Source organism: Euprymna scolopes, chromosome 26 (genome assembly GCF_053919585.1).
Source record: "Euprymna scolopes isolate OS-2025 chromosome 26, ASM5391958v1, whole genome shotgun sequence".
Lineage (NCBI taxonomy): Eukaryota > Metazoa > Mollusca > Cephalopoda > Sepiida > Sepiolidae > Euprymna > Euprymna scolopes.
The window spans coordinates 52,922,553-52,947,447 of NC_136507.1; the positions used below are offsets into that span (position 1 = coordinate 52,922,553).

The 24,895-nt window shown below is 31.9% G+C and overlaps 1 protein-coding gene across 22 annotated transcripts in view; it reads left to right on the top strand.

Moving 5' to 3' along the window:
* Window positions 1-24,895, top strand: part of LOC145248052 (lipopolysaccharide-induced tumor necrosis factor-alpha factor homolog) — a 202,466-nt gene that overhangs the window by 137,851 nt on the left and 39,720 nt on the right. For 5 of the 22 annotated variants that reach the window (XR_013863318.1, XM_080109787.1, XM_080109791.1 and 2 more), the window contains exons 3-7: window positions 369-389; window positions 8,849-8,869; window positions 16,203-16,235; window positions 20,482-20,514; window positions 24,864-24,884. Coding sequence is in view for 21 of the 22 variants with exons in the window: in XM_080109787.1 (XP_079965913.1) it covers window positions 369-389; window positions 8,849-8,869; window positions 16,203-16,235; window positions 20,482-20,514; window positions 24,864-24,884 (129 nt within the window). In the remaining variant the exon portion in view is untranslated. The remainder of the gene's footprint in view (window positions 1-368; window positions 390-8,848; window positions 8,870-16,202; window positions 16,236-20,481; window positions 20,515-24,863; window positions 24,885-24,895) is intronic. The other 17 variants (XM_080109790.1, XM_080109797.1, XM_080109794.1 and 14 more) reach the window with 6 other exon arrangements.

Sequence of the window (24,895 nt, forward strand, 5' to 3'; positions counted from 1 at the left end):
TTGAGATTAGTTTCAAAAATGTGCTTACCATTTTCCTTTTAAAAGTTCTTAACAGAGTGTTACTCTGCATTATTATCCATTTCATTACTGCCATCTCTCTCCATTCTGATGATTTATGGTTATTTAAAAATTAGTTTTTAAATGAGTATAGCTTTTGTAATTATGGAAAAATTAAAAAAAATAAATAAATAAATAGCTAAATCAGTTTTCATTTTTAGTCAAGACTCAGATGAGAAATTAAAGGCTCAGGTTTGTTCATGAAATTGCAGCTTTTGCTGATTATATTTCTGCCTTTACAGCACAATCAACAACCATAAAAATTTATTCAATAAACTAATATTCTTAATTTTTTTTTTATGTTTGTGTAGGTTATGGAGCAGCACCACCAGGTAAGTCTCACCTTTTACTGCCTTTGAATTTGGACATTTTTGGTTTTGATTTGTGGCACATTTGTATCCATTTGCAGTAATTGAAAATATGTGCGGATCTGGTTGCACAAAAATTTTAAATATATTCATTCATTTTTCATAAATATGTGTGTGTGTGTGCATGCGTGCGTGCATAAGCACATACATAGCTCTGAACTTAACCTAACTCTACCTCTGAACCCCGGGCCAGGAAGAGATAACTTTAATAGTCTTCTAGAAGCTTCCTTAATTTTTTCTCTTTTCCTCCAACTTTAAATGTTGTCAAAAAAATCATTAAAAGAAATAGTAAAAATGTTTCTACCATAGAAAGGGATAATTTCAGTTATGATCTGAAAGTTTCCATAATTCTCCTCCTCTAAAGAACAACATAAATGTTGTAAAAAAATAAATAAATAAATGATACAGTAACAATAACCATATATAAAAAAAATAAACTGTAAAAACGTTTCTTCCATATGCGTGTTAAACAGGCCCAGACTTTAATTCAGTTAAAGTTCCTCTTTTTTTTTTTTAATTTCCACATGTAACAATATTTCGATACGAAGTGTTAGAATGATGTAGGAAAGGAAATTTTAGAAATAGATTAAATAGAAAATACTACCAAATTTGCAGCAAATAAGGTGGGCTCTCTTTCCTGGTCTAGAAAACTTCTCAAACCTGCTAGCATCCTATATGTTTATAAAATCAACATTCGCTCACAACACGTGAGTATTGTTGCGACATCTTCCTCTTGGACAGGGTGCAAAATAGTCTACAATCTAATCTGTCTACGAACCTCCAACTTCTGTTCCATTGCCACAATGTTACATCCCTGCATTTGTTTTAAAAGTACTTCAATGGAATGTGTTCTGACAAAATTACTCCACTTGTATTCCCTTAATGTAGATATTCCCAATCATCCAGAATATCAGCAAAATGCTACTCATTCATTATGTAATTTACTGGGTTCAACCATACACACAGGCAAGATGTTGCACTAACCCCAAGTCTCAGTGGCAACACTTTTAGCTTCATCTAGTGCTTGACTTCTTAAAAGTTAACTGGACACTCATTGGTCACTGGAATTTACCACTCTAATGTACAAATCACACAACGACCCTAAGTCTGTGTGGCAATATTTTTAATATGCTAGCTGGTCTGTAACCCTATCAGACGGGTTTCTTGGGTGGACGTTTGTTGTCAGATGTTGTGGTTTAATTCTTCCTCCGTAGATGCTCATGGTGTTAGTTGATATGCCACTTCTCTCTGCTGCAACCTGAGCATTAGGTATCAAGACAGGTCTGGAAACAAGTCATTTTCAAATCAACAGGCAATCAATAATTAACGAAACATCAGAGATAATTTTCTTATCAAAAAATAATTATTTGCATAAAATAATTCAATATATAGTTCATACAAAGGAAAAAAAGGAGATTAGATAATTCGAAACTTCTCTGAACTTAAGCAAAACAAATTATTTGGATGCAGGATTTGTAACAGAATCAAATTCTTTTATAACTTTCTTCCACTTAACAATTTCAGGGGCTCACTCTCAAGAATTCTCTTTTAAATAGTTTACAAGATGGAGACCCTTATCTCTCAGTCGGCCAGAAAGAAAAAAGCCAAACAATTTTTTGCTGGGCACCTGGTTTTTGTAAAGTCAGTTATTTTTCTCTCCAGCTCTCTGAGATCACCTTTTCTCTTCTTTTCTTTTTCCTTCTTCTTTCCTCTCTTTTATGAAATCCCTTTTTCTCCCCCCCCCTCCCAAATTGGTTATCAACTATTTTGTATTGTTACAATTCCCTTTCAGCATCATCAAATTATTTCTTGCTATCATGTCAACTTTCTGAGCTTTGTTCATAATCTTCCTATCATTTCCAACCTAGAAAAGTAAACCTGTCATTTTCAATTTTTTTTTCTTTTCCTTAAATCCATTATCAACAAAAATCTTTATTTAGTTTTACAAATATTACACATTCTCTATTGCCAATTCTAGTTATGTTTGTCTAATAATTGTCATTTCTATTTATCATTGAGATATTAATATTTCTAATATCCCCCCCCCAAAAAAAAAACTATCTCATTCTTTGAGTCATCTGGAATTCTTGACAAAGTGTCAACCCATAACATGACCATAGTTTGCATAGCAAGGCAATCCAACATCACTCGGTACTAGAAATAATGTTACAATTATAAAGATTCCCAGATGCTGAAAAACTTTCTACTCTAATAGCGTCTTTCCGTTTGTCATTGGAATGAAAAAAATTGTAAAATGTAAATAGGAATTTTTCACTAGAAGTTAAAAGAAATTTAAGCTAACATTTTAGGAAGTTATATCATAAAATGAAATCAACATGGCAAAGAATATGAAAAGCCCAGAGCAAAATTATTATTATGACAAATAACTAATATTTTAAATGCTGACAACAGATGAAAATAGACAACAGTTCTACTGCCATTATAACAAAAGGAATGGTAGAGACGTCACAACTAATTGAGCTTACTACTACTGCACATAAACAACAGCTATTAACGCATATAACAAACGATTTATTGTAAAAAAAAAATTGGCTGTAATGCTTACAAAATTAGAAATTCTTTCAAAAATATAATTTATTCCATAAATGCTGAAAATTCCATTAAATGTTCCATGTTAAGTTAAAGAAGAAAAAAAAAAGGAATTTTTTTTAGAAGTTTGGAATTTAATCTATTAAATTCAGGAAATGACATGACAGGAAGCTCATATGGAAGAAAAGAGTGGAATTCATTCTCTTTGGCTTTGGCAACAATACAAAATGGGTATTTTTTGTAATATTCGCTGTCCTTCCAGGAGGGAGGAGAGAATGGGTGATAAGAAGCTTAGTACTTATGATACTTATGACTGTAGGTAAAGTAAGTGTATAAAACAAAACAAAAAAAAATTGAAGCCCAGAGCAAATAATGGAGTTGTTTTTAATTGTTACATAATTCTAGCCAGTTACACAAACAAGTAGTGATGGGATGATTCCAATGAATTTCCTGATTCCAATGCAATTACCAATTCTGTACTAAATTCCCAATTCTGATACAATTACCGATTCCAATTCTTTATAAATCTCTAAATATTTAACTATATAGTTGTATTTTTTTGATTACCATAAAAACACACGTTAAATATACTTATGGAGGACGATCTATTGATTTTAGCTTCACTGGTAGTTTAAAATCAATAAATATTTATTATTTTAACATTATTACCAACAATGGAAGATTTAGCTTTAAACAAAATCAAATAAAAAAACAAAAGAATCGTTTTGCCACCGAAAAAGTGATACAAATTTTTCTGATACCGTATCCGATGCCCTCAAATATTACGATTTTTCAGATTCCTGATTCCAATTCCGATTAATCGTCCCAACACTACAAACAAGTAAAAGAAAGAGAAACAGTGCAGCTAGTTATGCTAACAACGAAGACTTGTTGCAAAAATCGGCTATAACACTATAAAATTATTTTTTTTGAAAAAACATAATTTATTGAAATAAATGCTGAAAATTCTGTTTGCATTAGATTATTCTGATTTGTAATGATTTATAAAAAAAATTCTTAGGACATTTTGTTTGCTCTAACCTCACTTCTATTTTTCTTTGTCTTTTTACCTTTTTCTGCATATCATATTTCTCCACCCCTATCAACTATTCAAGCTCTTTCTATTTCAATCCATTCGAAGTATAACACAACATTATGTCTGGTGACATACATATTTAAATTTAAGTTACCATTACTGCATGGTAATACCTGCCAGGGTCTCATCCATAACTTGAATAGAATTTATCATTTACAGACTATTTATTCACAAAATATACGTCTACACATCATTCATATTCTGAACATGCATTTACAGCATGAATAAATGTTTGAAGATATTAAGAACTTGAAATTTAATAACTTTTATCAGCAAAAAGGGCTGATATGCCATAAAATTAAGCGAATTAATCCACATATACATTGTACAATAAAAAAAAAAACAACATATTTTAAAGCATAATTTCTCCAGACATATAATTGAAAATAGAACTTCCCTCCAAAGAGTGTTTTTTACCTTCATGTGAACACAAGTGCAGATGAGCAGATTATACTGAAGAAGCACTTGCTAAAGATATTCTTTGGCATGGAGGTTTGGCCATCTTTTTACATACAGCGCCTGGTATTCTTAAATAGTCATCTATTTGGTACTGACCAGGCTTTATGTTACTTAATTTCCGTGATCTAATGAGAATCTGTCGCTAATGAAAAAAAATAAAGGGAAAAAACATTAAGTAAAAGTTAATGGCAAAAATTATTAATGCTGAGTATGCGGATTTGAAATTAATACTGAAAAGTCAGTGCAGCATATGTGAGCATTGCATTGATCCTTGTTATCACTTAACGCAGCAGTATTGATCAGTTCAGCTCTGTTCAAAAGCTTTCAAGTGAAAAAAAAAATCTATTTTGTCCTCTATGTGCTTTCTTATGCTAAGAAGATCGATACACAACCATTCAAAGAAAAGGATATCCAACACAATGTGATATTGCATTTTTTATTTGTATATTGGCAGCAAATATTTATTTAAGCAAACATAAATATTGAAGAGGTGGTAGGAATGCAAGAAAGATAATAACTGGCGTGATTAATGTCACATGCAAGAAGTGAGACAATTTCACTGTCTCTTCTGGCTTTGATTTCAGTCTGATGAATGTGCTAATTAGCTACTCGTAAACCTCTCCCCTCCTACACACACATACTCGACGGAGGTGGGGTTTAGATATGTAAAAACATAGATAATTCATACCACAGTTCATTTACTTCTTACAGTAATTTACAGCAAGTACTCTAGATGAACTGCATCTTCATCTCACAATTCCCGAAAGATGGGGAATTCTAAATTCGCATCCAATCACTTTAACATATAATTACCAGAGGCAAAAACTTTCACACTTTTTTTAACTCCTACCTCCTCCCATGACATTGTATCTTGCTAGGTAGTCTAAATTCTTTAAATTTTAACTTCTAATGGAGTTTTCCACTTTCTTATTTGATTTTACCCTTGCATGGAAATTTCCGATTTTAGCCTTACTCTGACATGCCCATATCTAAATACTGTTACAATATCGTATAGGTTTGCATGCAAGATATCTTCTACTTGACTTTGATAAAGATGGTGAATTGTCATTGTCATCATAACCATTATCATCCATCCATTTCGTTTCTGTCTTTCTTTCCCCAGCCCCTTACCCTTTCTAGTGCTATTTCGAATAATATATAACATTTTTAAATAAGCACTTAAGAATATAAATCGGCAAGGGGGGCTAACTCATTTTGAATTAAAGAATATAATGCTTGGCTACCATAATAATATTAAATAAATATGTATTAATATGTATTGTTGTTTACATATAGTTTTACATATTTGTCTATAAAATCCAGTTCAGTGATTTCTTTTTATTCCCTTTGTACATCAGGATCTTTGTTTTTAACTTTTCAGTTTTCATTTTTTGCCATGAATTTCATTTTGTTTTTCTTTTCTCTTTCTCTCTCTCTCTTTTTTTTTCAAAGCTTCATTTTTTCATTTAAAATGAAACCTAGGAAAAAAAAAAAAAAACTCTTATAAAACTTTGTTGCCATTTCGCTTCAAGTTTTGAAGAGGGTAAAAATTCAAAATGTTTCTTTGTATATTTCTTTTCTCGTCCTTGTCCTGCTTTCTCTTCCTTATTTCTTTTATTAACCTTTCTCTCTTTATGCTCTTTCTTGTTTCTCTCTCTCTCTCTCACTTTTCTGTCTGTCTTTGTTTTGTTTGTATTTTCATTTCTTAAAAAAATCTTTTTTCCGTTTTTCATCTCTTTATTGACAATTTTCTTTTTATTTCCTTTTATGATTTCCTTGTACAACTCTGTCTCTCACTCTCTCTCTCTCTCTCTCTCTCTCTCTCTCTCTCTCTCTCCAAATTTGCCTATTTCAGTATTTTTTGCTACATTTTTCTTTACAGCTAAAATTTGCTTATTTTAAGTATGTGCAGGGTGTTTCAAAAGTCGCTTTACCATCACATTTAAAAGAATAAAAATAAATGACACAACTTAATCTTTGTTGCGTCAACTAAACGTTAATATAAATATTTTTAAGTTTGACAAATGCAGTTTGTACATTTAGCTGTAATTGATTAAAGAAATTTAGTTGAGAATAAAAAGTAACTTTGGATTGAGTGTATTAGGAACTATAAATGCTCTTGAAATTTGATTACCGAAACAGTTTGAGAAATAGAAAAAATTAATCATTATGGTTCTCCCAAATATTGGGCACAAATATTTTAAAAGTCACCAACATTAAACTGTTCTCTTTTATTTATTCTATACTTGTTAGTACTGAGATCAGGTGGTTGTGTAGTAACAAAATAAATTACAATGAAAAAAAGACTCCGAATTAGGTAAATCAGAAGCATTAGATCCCATTAAGAGTTTTGTCTTTAATAATTGATCGATTGAAAGGGACGGTTTGCTACCAGGTGGCATTGTTACTCATCTGTTCCTTGCAATGGAGGTATTAAGCTCATTTGCATAGAAATTGTTGTTTTGATGTTAATCAAAATCAATGAAAGTAGCATAAAATCCTTTCTGTGAAGGCCGCAAATATAGAAGATTGACACCTGTTGAGGTCAGGCAGTTTTGCTCTTATTTTGCGGGTATTAAAGGGTGGAGGATCAAAGGCAAATATAGAAAAAATGGAATATAAAATTGGAAAGTTTGATGTTGATAATTTGGAGGATATATTTGGTGCTTGCTGATAAAAATGTAGAGGTTAAGTATATCAATTTTAAATAAACAGGAAACTATTTGATATACTTATGCAAAAATAGGTATTTACACGAAAAATCATTGAGTATAATTTTAATTAAAAATATAAATTAGTTTTATCATATTTTTCCGATTCGTCATTAATTATGACTTGGCAAAATGAGAAACTGACTTATCTCCCCTGTTTTATGCGTGTTTGATTTTGTATCCACAGTGAATTGGAAAAAATGCAGATTCTGTATTAATGGTGAATCAGAAACTGATTTATATTTTTAACTAGCAGTACCCGGCCACGTGTTGCTGTGGCTCAGTTTGGTTAAAGCAAGTATTAGTGATTTGTATTGTATGCACACACACACACACACACACACACACACACACACACACACACACACACACACACATGCACGACTATAATAACTTTTAAATATGATTTAAAAAATAGCATGGTAACATAAGTGCATGAGCACCATTTTTATTAACATCTACGATTTATTTAATGAAAAATAAAAATAATTTTAGCCTATTTTTATTTTAGTTTTTTTTTTTCAATGACTGCTGTTCGAATGTTAATATTTTATATTTAAATAGCTGTACTTGACCACACATTGCTGTGGCTCAGTTTGGTTAAAGTAAGTATTAGTTATTTGTATTGTGCACACACACACGACTGTAATAATCTAAGCATGTAATGAACTTGAGGCTGTGTGAAAAAACCTGCCTCTCAGTGACGCCATGTTTTAATTTTAGTAACTGTTTATTTATAAGAATCGAATTCTGGAATATGAGAATTTTCAGTGCTCAGCTATTCAGAATAGATGGACTTTGGTAAGGGAGTCGTTATTATTTATGAATCAAAAATTGGAAAGATTATTTTGTCTGTGTGTGTATGAACCAATTACAATTGGTGTAATCACAGTATCTGCGGAAAATGTAGAATTGATTCTGGTGACAACTGGTAACAGTGTTAGGAGTAAATAGAGAGAAAAGTAGGGACTTCTTCCTCTAAAGATGTTGTGATGGTGTAGCTCGTCAGATGCAATATAATATTTTATTATCATGACAATGTGTCTAAAATGGTGTACAAAAGCTACATAAGACATTGGCTATTAGACTAGATGCATTGAATTTTTATGTGGCATCTGTTGTTGAAAACCTACGATACTTTTGTCTAGAGAGGAATTTCTGCAGTCATTTTATTATATAGGAGATTAAAATTCTACTTAATAATTTTCCCTAATTTTTGGTGTAGATACCTACTTTCTGCTTATATGTAAGTATATCAAAAAGTTTTTCTGTTAATTTATTTGTGACTGTACTATTTTACTGGTACCTTTTTTTTTTTTTAACAAGAATCATATATTTTAATTTTAAATGGGGAAAAATGGGATTTATCTCAGACTTTAGCATCATCAATCATAATAACAGATGGAGATTAAGAGTCAGGTTTCCTCAGAAACTGAGCCATTTTTTATTTTAGACATTACACAAAAAATTGGATAGAAAATTATGAAAAGAAATTTTTTTTTCAATTATTTAAAATCAGAAGAAAATGAAAGTCTGAAACTTATGAAACATCCTGCATTTTATTTTTGCTTTTTTTGTTGTTTTCATTTTATTTTACTTTGTTGCAGGTTATGGGCCTCCTCCACCAGGTTAGTTGCTTTCTGCATTTTTCACTTTTAATTTTTTAATTTATTTTGCTTACTTTCCTTTCACTCTTTCTTTTATTTGATAAAAAAAACAAAAAACCCCGTTCATTCTATAACAAAATTATCCATGGGAAATGAGATGTAGTAGTAGTAGTAGTAGTAGTAGTAGTAGTAGTAATGTGATAACTAGTAATGGGTATAAGTTACCGTCATTATGAAAGTGGACTATAGAAATATACGTTTGATATTGGAATGTAACTTATGGTTGCTTTTGGAATTCAAGGCTGAGTTTGTTTTGGCAGTTTGTGATTTATGAAAATCGATTAGTAAATTTTTAAAATAAGCAGTTTTCTTAGAAAGGAATGTGTAAAAGAACTGGTTGTGATAAATGCGATGGACTATTAGGGAAACAACATAAATGTAAACATTGCCACAGAGTAGTAAAGATTCCTTTGTTTTGTTTCCCCCAATGGGGCTTCAGCAAGGAGTTCACTGTACACAATGAAAATGAAGGACATCAATAAAAAGTAATGTGCAATCATTTCTGTTCGAATCTCCATTTTGTTCTAAACTGCTGGAGAAACTATTTTCTGGTATCTTGACAAGTTATAAGTGAATCACCTAAACGAAGGTAATAACTACATGACACATAACCATAAAAAGCAATGCCATGCATAACCATGTGAAGAACATTACAGACTTCCATATTAAAAAGAAATAAGTTAGGTCACATCATGTTTGACATCACAGTATTACACTTTTTGGTTTCAGTTTTTCATTATATACATTAAATCATTTGGTTTTTTAAGGCTAAAAATAAATGTTTATCTACCCTTTGAGGTAGGATTAAAGTGTAGTGTCTGTTTTGTTCTTGTTTGATGGAGAATAAATTCTCTAAGACTATGGAAATTTTAATTTTTGTGTTAATCTAGTGTGCATCTGTTTTGGTAGCTATATTTTCTTCATATTAAAACCTAATCTTTTATCGTACTTTGTTCATGTGACGAGGCAAGTAAATAAGTCGTTACCGTATTACACTGGCAAGGGGAATTGAGGTTTATCTTGTGTTTGTGTGCTCATTATGGAAGATTTTTTGACATGTAAATTCATATGAATCAATATGATACAACTTTTTTTTTTCAACTTGATTCTGTTATTGACATTCGTTCAAGAATATGATACTTAGAGAAGGGACCATGTGAAGGTTGCCAACATCAGTCAGTGAAAATGGTGCTATGGAGTCAAGTGGATTCCAACTTGAGTCATCCAGATTACCAGTTCATGTCATTATCCACTTAATCATGGCACCTCCATTACTGAATCTTTATGCAACATCTTGATCCAAATCACAGATATATTTTGAAGGGTTTTTCAATGTCGTAATTAAAAGCATTTTTTTTTTTTTTTTTCACAATGTAGCAGAGTAATAATCCTGCAAAAGCCAGCAGTTGCATACAAAGTTGTGGGAGAATTAACCCAGAACACGCAAAGAAAGAGTGATTGCACAGAAGCAATATTGTTATCTTTACTCTATGGATTTGATATTTTTACTTGCGGCAGAGGTAGAGTTGACCAGAGGGCAATCGATTTTTATGCTGACTTGTGTAATTTCACCAGTTCTGTTAGCTGTATAACTCTGACTCTACCACTTTGCTATCGCTCATACCGTGGTAAGGAAGGCTTAAACTTTGAAGTGCTGGTGCTGTTTCAAACACACTATAATTGCAAACAAGTGACATTCTCTGGCAGCATCAACCAAAAGGAAAAACTCTTTTATATTCTTACCAATTACTATGCCGATAACAAAGCCGATACATTACCAATTCCAATAGAATAGAGACCTGTTATATTTACTAACTACACTTTATTTTAATAAACCAATTCCTCGTTACATGTCTTTAAAGCGTATAATTTGAAGTGAATATATAAGGATTTATTTACATTCAAGCTAAAACTTTGTTGTTAGAAATAAGTAAAGTCCACATTCTTTATTGCTTATGTTTGAAACATGCCATTCTACAACAGTTTCACACTTGTGTCAGTCTTTTGCATTATCATTACACTCTGCATTTGTTTGATTGTAGTGATGCATCGTATCATTCTCTTCTATACATTCTCGCAAATGGTTGAGTCAGTTCTGTAGCATAGCAGCTTTTGATCACTCCATTCCTGCTCTCAGCTTATTCAGTATCTTTCATTGAATTCATGGTGCTTTTGAGACAGTAGGAAGGGAGGGTTACAGCTGTAGTCTTGTCTCTTCTTGAGATATTGTGAGCCTGAGGACGCTTTCCTAGACTAAAGTTGTTAAGATGTTTTTGTTATATGGTCAGGCAGTTATATAAACAAGGTTTATATAACTGATGTCGATTTAACGTTGTGATATATACAATGTGTGACATCTAGTGGTTAAAATATTCTTCTATTGTTGTATGTATGTGTGGGTGTTTCACGTATAATAAAACAGTTCATCAACACAGGCAAAGAACATACCTATCTCTGTTGTGTCTTCGTCTCTTCTCATTATTCAAGTTCATCTCCATCCAAAGGAAACCAAATAGATGATATATTTCATATAACTTTATTCTTGACATTCCATTGGAGCTGCAAAACGTAATTTTCTACATGATGCTAAAGTCCTGTTTCTCCCAACTTCCAAAACGTGGAGACGATATCTTTTGTGTTAACTTGTCCGACTTTTCCAGTCTCTTTCCAAGCTCTAAACTCTCATATGTATTACCAATCTCATTACGTCATTAACTGACATAACATTAAGATCACGTGATACCATCACTAAAATCATCTCCATTGTATATGTTCTAATTCTTGTTTGTTTTCACATTCCTACATTAAGATTCCTGATACATTTCTACCATAATATTTTTACTCTAAAAATATCTATCGTCTTGATACATATTTTCTAAACATCAAACACGATTAAAATAATAATCGTTCAGATTGCTTGGCATTCCCCCGCAGTGTTCTATATAATACTTTTATACTTCATCTACAGAAAGTCTTTTTACAGTTCTGATTCTCAACAAAACATTACACAAAAAGACAAATAGGAAGGTGATTCTACCACTTTTTAGTAGAATTCTGCTTTCTTTAAATAAAAACAAAACACACTTAAATCACTAGAGCCTCTCATAGATGTTAGTTCTCAGCTTTTTTACTTTCTTATTTTTAAATAAGAAAACACTGATTTTTTTCTCTTATGAAAATTCTTTCTGAAAACTGAAAATATTAATTTTACAATGAAGGCTAAAACTTCAAACAATTCATGCTGTGGGTAGGCGAGTTAAATAACTTTGGTTTTATCAAAGAATGACTTCCTGTTCCTCCCACACATACAAACTTGGTATCTTTTTCTTAATTTTAAATTGTGAGTGTCACCTGTGTTGAGGATTGAATGTTCATCCTCCAAAAGAGTGTAATTTACAAATTTTACCAAGTACTTTATCCAATATGCCACAAGTTCTTGCATAACAAACAAAATAGTGACACTTGTAATGTTTCGTCTGAACTCCAATCTCTGGTTCCCCCTCGCCAATCTTTCACAAAAAACACCCGTCTAGCTGAATCCACTGTGAAAAATTTCCCCCACTCTTTATCTGTGCCTAAATCAAAACGTAGATTCCATGGACAAAGCTTCTTTCTTAGAACTGCATGCCTGTGGAACTCTGTTCCGTGTGCCTGTTTCCCACCTGACTACAACCTGGATGTCTTCAAGTCCAACGTTAACAAATTCCTAGTGAACCACCCCCTTAAGTAAACACTTCATTAAATCTCCACACTAACGTACTGTACTTGCAATAACCCTTATCCCTGAGTGGCTTCCAGGCCTTGATAAGTGGTGACCACCGTGTAAAAAAAAAAAAATAAAAAAAATAAGTAAAACTTGAAATCAAAACCAATTGTTTGTTGAAATACAACAATGTGATGCTAAATTTCTGGCCATTAAAATATGCCAGTCAAAGCCCCAACAACTTGAGTGCTGTGTCTGTAGTGGAAAACAGGTATAGACAGATATCAAGGACAATGAAGTGAGCTGTGATCAGTTATGCAAATAAATCGTTTTTGCTGATTTAGAAGTGACATTTTGTACTCAATACAAACTGATGTATTTCGTCTCTTTAGTCTTTAGTTTAGCGATTAATCTGTTGCTCAGTTCTAGCCGGGTTTTCTTTGTAAGTTTGCTCTACATTTTGGTAATACGGTTTTACACTGGCTCATACAGAGAATGGTACTCCTTTTTCTAATGATGTTACCTTAATTAACACCACTTAGTTGGATTCTCCACCAGCTAGATGAATTCTTGTCTTAGAAGCCAGCACAATTCAAAAAGGCCACAAACTAAAACTATAACACAAACATAAACTATAACATAATTAATTGGCCAATTAAGGAGAGGAAAATTAGTGTCCTTTGTTTCTTTACTAATTCAACCTTTGATAGGTAGAAAGTAATCTTTATTGAACACTCGGATATCTATGTATCTCATATAGAAGTCAAGTGTTCCCCCTAGAAAGGGGACCTTTGATTTCTGAGACCTTCTTGAAATAAAAAGAAAATAAGAAATAACCAGTTTATTAAAAGTTCTCTTTGTTGAAGACAGGGAGCGTTTGATCTGTTAATTCATTGAAGTTTAAGTCAGTCAATGGCTGGTCAACCTTTAGCTTTTTGTTGATCCTGTTCACCATCCAATAAAAGTTGGGACAAGTAGTACCCTGATCTAGTTTTATTTGCTACAACTAAAAAAGACTTTTTGTGGTGTATGTGTGTGGGGGTTAAATTTTGAATAAAACTTTATGACATTGACCTGACGTAATTTTTAGAATACTTTCTAGTTGGCAAAAAATTGTTTTTCTTTAAATATTTTACTTTGATGTGAATTAGAGGCCATATCTACAGAGGCATCCTGAGTGAGGAGTTGTGCAGTGAGATGTTTGTTCACATTGCATCTAAATTTTTGCATGTCAGTACAGTCAGATTTATCTTGTTGATAAACAAGGCAAGGGCAGATTCCAAAGGTTAGCAGTTCAAAGAAAGAAGCTATTAGAATAGAAAACCTTCACGCATTTGGATACCTCTACAGTTAAGGGGTGCGATTTTGCTGACTGATGGATCAGTAAGGAGTATTTACATCGATGGAGCACAAGTGCAGCAAGTTTATCAAGACACATTCCAACGAGCACAAGGATACAGCATTGTAGTGATGGGAGAGGTGGTTGGAGCTTGGTAGCCACTGTCGGACCTGTTTGATAAGAGTTTTTTTTGTTGAACCCTTTTTTTGTGGCAACAATACTCCATGCTTAAGCCAATGGTGACTTTGTAGAGATATAGGATAATGGCAGGTGTGAAAAGTTTTCTGGTATGGTAGAAGGAGCCCACTTTCTTTTCAGCAGCCTTGGCAGTATCTTCATATTATCTGAACTCAAGGAATTTAAATGAACTCTCAGGTAGGGTGCTAATAACCATGGCAATTGATGGTTGGGAAGGTTTCTTATAGCTCTCAAAAGAAAAGGAATTTTATCTTAGTAGTATTAAACATTTACCATCCATTTATGTCTTCATTTTGAAAAACAATTCTCGCTTGTCCATACTATGACGTCACTTTGTACATACAGGCTTGATTGGATAATAAACACTCGATGTTCGATAGTGAAGATTATGCTTAGTTTAGAAATTAAAATTGACAGAATGTAAAATTCAGAATGCAGTAAAGATAAAAAATAAAAAGTTGTTATTGTTGGCAGGTAATTTGTGCCATGAGGCTAAATGTTGTCTTGTCAAAGACACCTGCTGATGTTGAATTGAAGATGTTTTTCTTTTTCCTGAAGTGACTTACTGACTGATTTGGCCTGCTGCCCTCACTGTTTATATGGGCATGATCCAAAAGCTGCTTACCTTCCAGTTGTGAATTCAATATTTAGACAAGAAGGCTTATAATTTGTAAAAATGTGGTTATGGCTTAACAGGTCTCCAGTTTCAAGGAACGAATTTTGTATTTACGCTGGAATGTTTCTTATTGGTCCAAAATTATAATAAACCAAAATGAGATTTGGTCAATAGTAGTAACTCTCTCTCTCTCTCTCTCTGTATATATATATATATATATATATAGTGCCCATGCCTTATCTATAGAAAAGTGATGTCATTAACTGCTTTTATACTTTGGTGAGAGTGCAATGGATCCCATTAAGAGTCTGGGGTGTAATCCCCAGTTCATAAAGTTGACTCTGTTATTTTCAACTAAGCGTCTTATATACTAGTGGCTTTATTTGCACAATATTTAATTTTGTACATTATTTATTGTATAAAATTCATTGAATACAAGTTGCCTTTTTTTTAAACTTAGCTAGAACAGTATGGAAAAATTTGAGCATTTCACTGGTTTGGTCATATTGAAAGAATAGATAAGAATTCCTGAACTAGTAGATATAGAACAGTTGAAGTAGCAGAGTCTGTTTACAGAGAAAGGACAAAGAACATATTGGAAGTGATAACCAAGCACTTGAGAGAAAGAGAGATAGATAAGGACCCGACCAGAGATAGTTTAGTTTGAAAGTCAATTAAAGTAAAATGGATGTTAAATCAAATATGATGTAATGACCACTATAATGGCCATTTATTGAGTAATACATCATTGAATGCAGAAAAACTGAGATCTATTTGGCCAATCACATACTTTCGGAAAATGCATAAGCTGTATCATTTTCTAACTATGTTTTTAATATGATAATTATTAATAGTTTAGGAATTTTTTTTAATATGATAATTATTAATAGTCTAGGAATTTTTTTTAATATGATAATTATTAATAGTCTAGGAATTTTTTTTAATACAAAAATTATTAATAGTCTAGGAATTTTTTTTAATACAAAAATTATTAATAGTCTAGGAATTTTTTTTAATACAAAAATTATTAATAGTTTAGGAATTTTTTTTAATACAAAAATTATTAATAGTCTAGGAATTTTTTTTAATACAAAAATTATTAATAGTCTAGGAATTTTTTTTAATACAAAAATTATTAATAGTCTAGGAATTTTTTTTAATACAAAAATTATTAATAGTCTAGGAATTTTTTTTAATACAAAAATTATTAATAGTCTAGGAATTTTTTTTAATACAAAAATTATTAATAGTCTAGGAATTTTTTTTAATACAAAAATTATTAATAGTTTAGGAATTTTTTCTCGGTTATTATTCCTCTGCTTTTCCCTATACTTTGAGCAGAGTCTCTAATCACCCTCCACTCTCATAAGTTTTAACTTGACTTTATATTCCATTGTCATTGTATTTTAACACATTTTTATTTGAAATTCTTTTTCAGGTTATGGACCTCCGCCTCCTGTGGGCCACCCAGGTTAGTTGCCTAACCCTAACCCTAACTCTAACCCTTCATTTATTGCAGCTTCATAAATATCAAGTGAAAGAAAGTAGATGCCATAAATGTTACTTAATCTTTATTTTTATTTTTACTTCCATCAAAGAGATGATGTATTCAATTTTTTTTTTTTTTTCAAATTTTTAACAAATGTATAATTCAGTCAAATTTGTTTGTTGGTATACAGCCTATTGTCCACATCGCTTGACCAACAATCACCAAATTTGGTCAAAGTAGCAGCTATGGTCTAACTTAGAACTGGTGTAATTTTAGGGTATCTTGCTCAAAGTCGATGGTCACAAGAAAAGTAGAAGTTCACTATTTGGATCATATTGTAGCCAATGAAACCTTGCATTTTATTATCATGGCCTTGAATTTTGAGAAGTTTCATTAAGTTTGACATTTTGAAATGTTGTCAGACAGAGTATGCAGTCTCATGAGTGACTTATGGTCTTTTATGACTGGAGAATCAGCATTTTTTTTTCTTATAAACGTTTAAAGAAATAATTATAAAGTTAATTATTGATATTAGTCTCAAGTTTTTTAGAGGAGAGAGGATGATACTAAAGATGTTACGCAGTGAGTTTTACTGGTGCAATATTAACTTATAATACTAGATAACAATTGTTTATTAGGTAGACGTTTACATCAAATCTCATAAAAACACCTTTTTTTTTTTAACTCTATTTTTCAATTAATTATAAGTATAAAGATTAAAACATCTGATCTATGGAGTTCAACAATGGAGATTATCATTCAAACACATATGGGTAAGTGATAGTTTTAGTCATTTAGAACTGCTTTAAAGCTTCACCGCTCACTCATTTTTCGACCAAATTTCAAACAATTATTACACTTTATAGATCACCTTCTCAGCTATATTGTACAAAAAATTTCAATTTTCGTTCAATAAAACAAAAGTTATGATGAATCTTCTGGTGTTCAAAATCATAAAAATATGTAAGGAGGCGAGCAACGTTTTTTATGACTGGTTTCCATAGCAACCACGTTGCTTCAGTGACTACTATTGCTACTAATTTGAAAAGAGAAGTAACAAGTGAAATAGAGAGAATTAAAAGATGAAAGAGAGATAATTGGGAATTTTATTGAAAGCAGGCGTACATTGTCGTACATTGTTATTACATATGTGTCTATAGGGGCAAAAAAATAAGACTGAAATTAAACAAAGAACAAGTTAATTTATTGGAAGCCTGGAAAAATCATGGATTACAATAGAAAAATGCGATCATGAAAAGTAATATGGTTAAGCTTAAACATGGAAAAGTAAAAGACTAGTTGTTAAAACTGGAAAAGAAAAGGACAAGATATTCTAGTAAAAAATATAATAAATTTATAACTTAAAACTTACACAAAATTTTGAATAAAAATACCCTAAAGTTATCATACAGCTGCTGCGAAAATTTAGAGGTGATAATTAAAGCACATAATAACAAAATATTAAATAAAAGCAATGTAAACAATAACAAAATAAACAATAAAAAACATGGACATCACGACAAAAATAAAAATAACACAACACATATGTAACTCATAGAAATAATAATAATAATAATAATAAACCAACTCTGGACAACAACCATAGTAAAAATAAAAATACTAATAATAAACAAGATAGATTTCGCATACTTTGCCCACTTCAAAATAAATGTCTAACCAAAAGCATAGTTTACCAGGCCACAGTATTTGTGAAAGAAAACCTGAATAACAAGAAATATTACATAGGTATGACTTCCTTAGATTTCAAAACCTGATATTATGACCACAAAAGTATGTTCAAAAATAAAAAAAAACACCGAATGAAAACAACACTAGCAAACAAATACTGGGAACTCAAAGACATTCGCCGGTAGTTGAATGGAAAATAGTAAGACAAGCAAACACATGTAGAGATCTAGACGATCCATGTAGATTATGCCTTCATGAAAAATTTGCTATCCTATACTTTAAAGAACTCCAACCTCTATTAAACTGTAGGAGAGAAATAACGAACAACTGTGTACACAGGATAACCTTTACTCTAGGATAGCGATACAAAATAATTTTAAAATTAACAATAACAATAGGAAATAAATAAATAAAATAAACATACGTATATATAGATTATCATACATATATATATATATATATATATATATAAACTAACATAATAATAAAACACACACACACACATATTTTGTGTTAAATACAGAAGTAATCAACCATCTCAACAAAAATAACCTTAGTGACACTCAATATGGTTTCCGTTCTGCTAGATCTACAGCAGATGTGCTTACAGTTATATCTCATAGGATTAGCAAATCTCTCGACGGAGGCAACCTTTCTAGGGCAATTGCTCTTGACATAAATAAGGCCTTTGATAGGGTATGGCATAAAGGTTTACTTCATAAGATCTCTAGCTATGGTATAGCTGGAAATGTCTTCTCAATTATTAAATCATTTCTTTCCGATAGGTTCATAAGAGTAGTAGTTGAGGGGCAAAAATCAGAAGCTCACAGTATTAATGCCGGTGTCCCTCAGGGGTCCATCCTGGGCCCAACTCTTTTCCTGATCTACATTAATGATCTTCCAAATCACATCCTTACATCATTTGTAGACATCTATGCTGACGACACTACCATTTATGGTAGCACATCTAAGACAGTAAACGACCAAGTTCTCTCCAATTCTCTCTCCTCTGATCTTGAGCACGTAGTACAATGGGGTAAGGAGTGACTGGTTACTTTTAATGCATCTAAAACCAAGCTTCTCTCTTTACATCATCAACATTCTAATCCACATCTGGCATCAATTGAAATGAATGGCTCTCGTCTTCAGGAGGCCTCAAGTTTTGACAAGCTTCTTGGCTTGACCATTACTCCTGATCTTAAATGGAACACGTACATCAAATCTGTTGCCAAGGCGGCTGGCAAAATGGTGGGATCTTTCTATCGATCCAGTAGATATCTCACTGCTGATGCTATTCTCTATCTATATAAGAGCCAGGTACGTCCAAGGATAGAATACTGTTGCCACATCTGGGCAGGAGCTGCTAGAAAGGACTTGTCCTGCCTTGATAGAGTTCAAAATAGACTTCGTAGCCTCGTAGGAGATGTCCTTTTCTCTTCCCTGCAACCTCCATCTCACAGAAGAGATGTTGCGAGTTTGTCTCTGATGTATCGTTATTTTCATGGAAAGTGTTCGACTGAGCTTCAATCTATGGTCCCCCCTCGCCAAACTTTCACAAGAAACACTCGTCTAGCTGTAAACACTATCAATAATTCCCCCTCTCTTTATCTATGCCTAAACCTAAACGTAGATTCCATGAGCAAAGTTTCTTCCTTAGAACTGCACGCCTGTGGAATTGTCTTCCGTTTTCCTGCTTTCCGGCTGACTACAATATGGTTGTGTTCAAGTCTAACGTAAATAAGTTCTTGATGAGCCGTTCCATATAAGTTATCAAATTTACCAAATTTTCATTACTAATGATTACTATATTGTCCAATTTCTACTGTACACTCTTTAACCCTTATCCTTGAGTGGCCTCTTGGCCTTGATAATGTGGTGATGCCTATGTAAAAAAAAGAAAGAATTACACCTAGGTTTAAAATAGGTCAAATCATTAGATATCTACGCTTCCCACTAAAAAGGCACATACAAAGGAAGGGGTGAACCCAAGGTCATCTGGGCCTTTATCCTGTAAGTGCCTGCCCATTGGCTGATTAGGAAGGGAGCAGTGGAAACTAGGAATCTGATCAGGTAACTAAAAACTCAAAAGAAGGTGCGTATATAAGAACGCGAGACAACCACAACTCTTTGCATAAGTCTGACGAATCCTAGTATGGATGAAACGCGGAATATTCTGTGTAGCTTAATTGCTATATATATAATCTTGCTATGTAAGTTTAATGGAGTTTGTATTTTCCATTTCACCATCATCCAACATTTGTTAACTATTTAATAATTTAGAAAAAAAATCGTATTCCTCTATCAACTGAACACACAATTTTCAAATTATTAAAAAGAATTAAAAATAAATATCTTTCAATTTATAGAAGCAAGTTCTATTTGCTACATAATTATATAATTTGATCCCCTCCTCGAAATTTACAAAATTTGCAAGTAAACAGGATATTTTGCAGAAGACCAGTTGAAAAATCAAGTAGACTTAGTATTTTGTGTGACGTCATTGTATTTTAATGTGTTTTTATTTGAAATTCTCTTCCAGGTTATGGACCTCCACCTCCCATGGGCCAACCAGGTTAGTTGTCTAAACCAAACCTTTCTTTTATTCGCAGCTTCATTAATACCAGGATTGAGCGCGGGTTTAATAGCTGTTACTAATCCATGTCTTTATTTTTTTTGACTGAAGGATCGATTTTTTTTTTTTTTTTTTTTTTTAAAGGTTTTTAAGAAATAATTATCGGCATAATAATCCACATCAATCTGAAATTTATGGTTGATGCTATAGATGTGACATGATGAGGTGTTTTACTGGTACAATAATAACTGATGCTATAGATAGGGATTGTTTACTAGGAGGATGTTTATAACATATTCTATGAAAATACCATATTTTTTAATACATTTTAAATGATTAAAACATGAGACCCAGCTGAATAGGGTTTGTTTTGTAGTCTTGGTAGGTGTTTGCTCCAGGATCATGTGCCTGTATGGGTATTATTCTGCTAGGATCACTTGGGTGAATAGCTATGATGTTAGAAAACCCAAAATTTGTTATGATACAAAGTCAATAACATCACTGAGACAATCCTGCTACAAATTATATACAGATCTAGTAAAATTATTTCTATAATGTGTTTAAGTAAGATCAAAAAAATATCAAAATTTTTATATGAAAAAGAAATTTTCCACAGAACAAAAAAGCAAAATCTATTCAGACATATAACTCTTTACTCCCCTTCTAGTACTTCTACAGAATTTGAACCAAACCATTTTCTTTAACGTAATGCTAAAATAACCCTAACCTAAGTTTTAGTTTTGCAAAGTGTGTTCAGTTCAAATTCTGTAGAAGCGTTTTTTTTTTTTGTTTTTTTTTTAAAATCTGGTTACTGTTAATAAAGCACCAAATTTTCAAATTATAATTATTTTTTACTTGTTCAAATGACAATGGAACATGTAACTATTATATATGAGAGAGAGAAATGTTGCATGTGTACAATAATTTTGCTTTATATTAAGCTGATTATGGTTTGGCTTTCCGTTTATGGCATATCAACTGTGCATACGATTAATTAAACATGCATTGCTGTTTTTACTATTAGTTGGGGGGAAAATTATGGATTCACACTTTCCCTGGGAATATTGGTGCATAAATTATCACAATTAATTTGAGTAGGTTTTGTTGGGTTGGTGTTGTTATTTTGTTAAGCGAATCAGACTTTGCACAGAGCTTATGAAGATTATACCTTAGGATTGTCTGGTCTACACGAAGTCTTCTTTGTTACTATTTATTATATCTTCAAGATTGCTGTTACATACGAAGTCAGGGAAGGTTTGACCTAGATCACACAAAGAAATGGCGGTTGAACATGTGGCAAAACAACATTGTTATTATCATTTAATGAATGTGCTGTTTCATACTTGACATGTACTTGTTTGCAACATGCAGAGGAAGAGACAACCAAAATATGATGGATTCTGATGTTGACTTCTGGACTTTCATCAGCTCCAAGTTAACCTGGGACCTGTTACACTTCCACAGTTAAGAAGGTTTAGAATGTCTAAGGAGGAGGAGGGAAGAGCTTATTGGGCTGGTGTTAAGTCGAAGGATAATAGATGTCTTTTTGTTTTGTGATTTCATTTTAATTTTTCCATACAAACTGATTTCATATCAATTTCACACAAATAATCTTTGTCGATTAATGGATGCTTCATTTGATTGTGACATACTTGAACTTTGTTTTTGACATTTCCTCAAGATGCACAAGCCGTTATATCTGCTGGCATTATCACTTTCAATATGCAGCATTAACATCCATCAAATGTGGAGGGAAGATGTTGTTAAGCATTGGGTTCTTTGCTAGATCAGTGTCTCCTCTGAAAAATACTCATTATCGTTGGTTTAGAAGCACAAATGAACCATAATATTCGACTTTGGCTTATAAACTTCAATTCTTGTCAGAAATTACTTTCATAATGCCATTTTAAAGGTCTCAAAATCAGTTTTGATTTTTCAAAACTTGTCAGATATATTTCTTTTTGTTCCTTCTAGTGGTTTCATTTGCAGTTCGTTTTTTTAAAAATAATGTTTATTTATTTATTTATTCATATATTTTTGTTCTCAACAAAGGGAAGTAACTCTATATTTATGAATACAGAGTTACATATCCTTATTTAAGATGGTTTACATATGAAAATAATTTGGACCCCAATCAAAGTATTTTCTAGAAAGATATTGAATTAAATTTTATTTTTTTTAAAACATACTAAAATAGTCCACCTTCGAAATCTGATGAACCAGAATCAAATATTAATTTCGTATGAAGAAAACTATCAATGACCAAAAAATTGAAAAAGTAGCTAATTTTACTTTATATATTAGATGAAAAAATGGTGCAGTTGTTAATTTCTTTGTGGTTGTAGGAATTTGAAAGTAATTCTGAAGTCTTGAAATTGACTGATAGAAAATATCTTCTGACTAAAATTAAAATTTACAGGTCAAAGTTGATTATTATAGACCATTTGTATGCTGAAACCAAAGATAAATATTGTTTTTCAGGCGCACCATTAATCTAGAAATAATACAAAAAATATTGCTTCCTTGGATGTAACTATTGGGATTTTTGTTGGAGTGAATATTTGACAAACTACCTTCAGGAATTAATTCTCTAAATGTTTTGAACTTTCCAAATGATTTCAGTTTATTTCAATTATTTATTAAACTAAAAAATGTTTCATCTGTATTTTGGGGAAAAGGAATTTCCATTGTTTGGGATTTATAGACTGATTTTTTAACCCATTGACACAATGCTTTCGCTGTTTTGTTCTCTGGTTTTCTGCATGTTCTTGGTGTTGAACTTAGGAATCGTCATGAAATTTTAAACTTAACCCTTTATTAGGGGGTACACCTTTTGTATTTTATTTTCCAGATTTTGTGAAATTCTTGCAGTCAACTTAATTCATTTTGCTGCCTTTATTCAGGGTTGAACTCAGAAGCTCAAGATAACCTGCAAAAAATATGTCCGAGTCATTGGATATGAGTTAGAGTAAACTCTTGAAACTTATAAACCAATTAATTTTTTTTCTTTTTTAATCTCTTAAATCCATTTATAAATGAGTTTGAAAGAGGAATAAAAAGAAAGACCTGACCAGAAATAGATGTTTAGAAATGAATTCCCTAGAGCCGTCTAACGCATACCAATGTGTAGAATTAATGTTAAATCAAAGATGATGATGATTATTAATGACTCCCATATTATCTTCATCGCTATACTTAGCTTGCTGAGCAAATTGGTGCATCTTAACACATGAACTGTTTCCTTCAACTTTATCTCTTTCCACTGATGTTCTTCTTCATCCCACTGAAGGCAAAATTGTTTTCCTTTCAAATGTCAGAGGCTTCACGTCTCTTGTCTCTTATGTCTCTCTATATTCCAACCGACCATGTAATGGGTGGTGTGGTTTATCAGAAAAATTCATTTTCATGTTTGGTCTATGATTTTGCAACAGTAAAAGAACATCTCTTCTTCCATGTGTATGACATCATAGTCGCATGTGTTCTCTTGTAATCCTTTCTCCTAACACAGTGATAACATGTGACAAACGTGCTTTACTAATCCTATTGAAATTATACATAATCAGTGTAAATTTTGGGTTTGTTTTACTGTACACATAGATTCGAAAAAGTTGTCACAAAACAAATACATAACAAATAAATATTATCAAAGGCAAGATAAGTTACTTTTCTAACTTACTGGATATGTTTTAATGTTTATATTTAATGTAATATGTTTATTCAGCTCGAAAAACATACAGTGTTTACTGATGTATTGGAAAATTTAAAATGGCAGCCGGCTCTGTTTTTGAGGCGGTAAGTTTGGGAAAATTAGTTATAAATAAAAAAACAGACAAAATACTGTTAGAAACTCACTCAATATGTGTTACCGTGAAATAGGCTGACATATATTCGGCGGGTTTTTAACAGCATTTTGATTGTTTGTTTTTTTTTTATTATTTATAACTCCTTTTCCCAAACTTACCGTCTCCGAGAGAGAGTCGCCCACCATTTTGAATTTTCCTATACATCGGTAAACACTATGTTTTTCGAGCTGAATAAACATGTTACATTAAATATAAACACTAAAAGCATATCCAGTTAGTTAGAAAAGTAACTTATCTTGCATTTGATAACATTTATTTGTTATATATTTGTTTTGTGACAACTTTTTCGAATCTATGTATACAGTAAAGCAAACCCTAAATTTTGATATAATTTCTGGAGAATGCTGAGTAGTCCTGTGAGTCTAATTTGTAAATTACACACATCTCTAATATTATGAAATGATTGTTTTGTGTTTTTCTGTCTAATTTGTTGATGAATTCCAATTAATTTACTTCACTTTCTTTCCCTGCCTACATATTCTTTAGGCATGTATGGACCGCCTCCAGGTAATACTTTA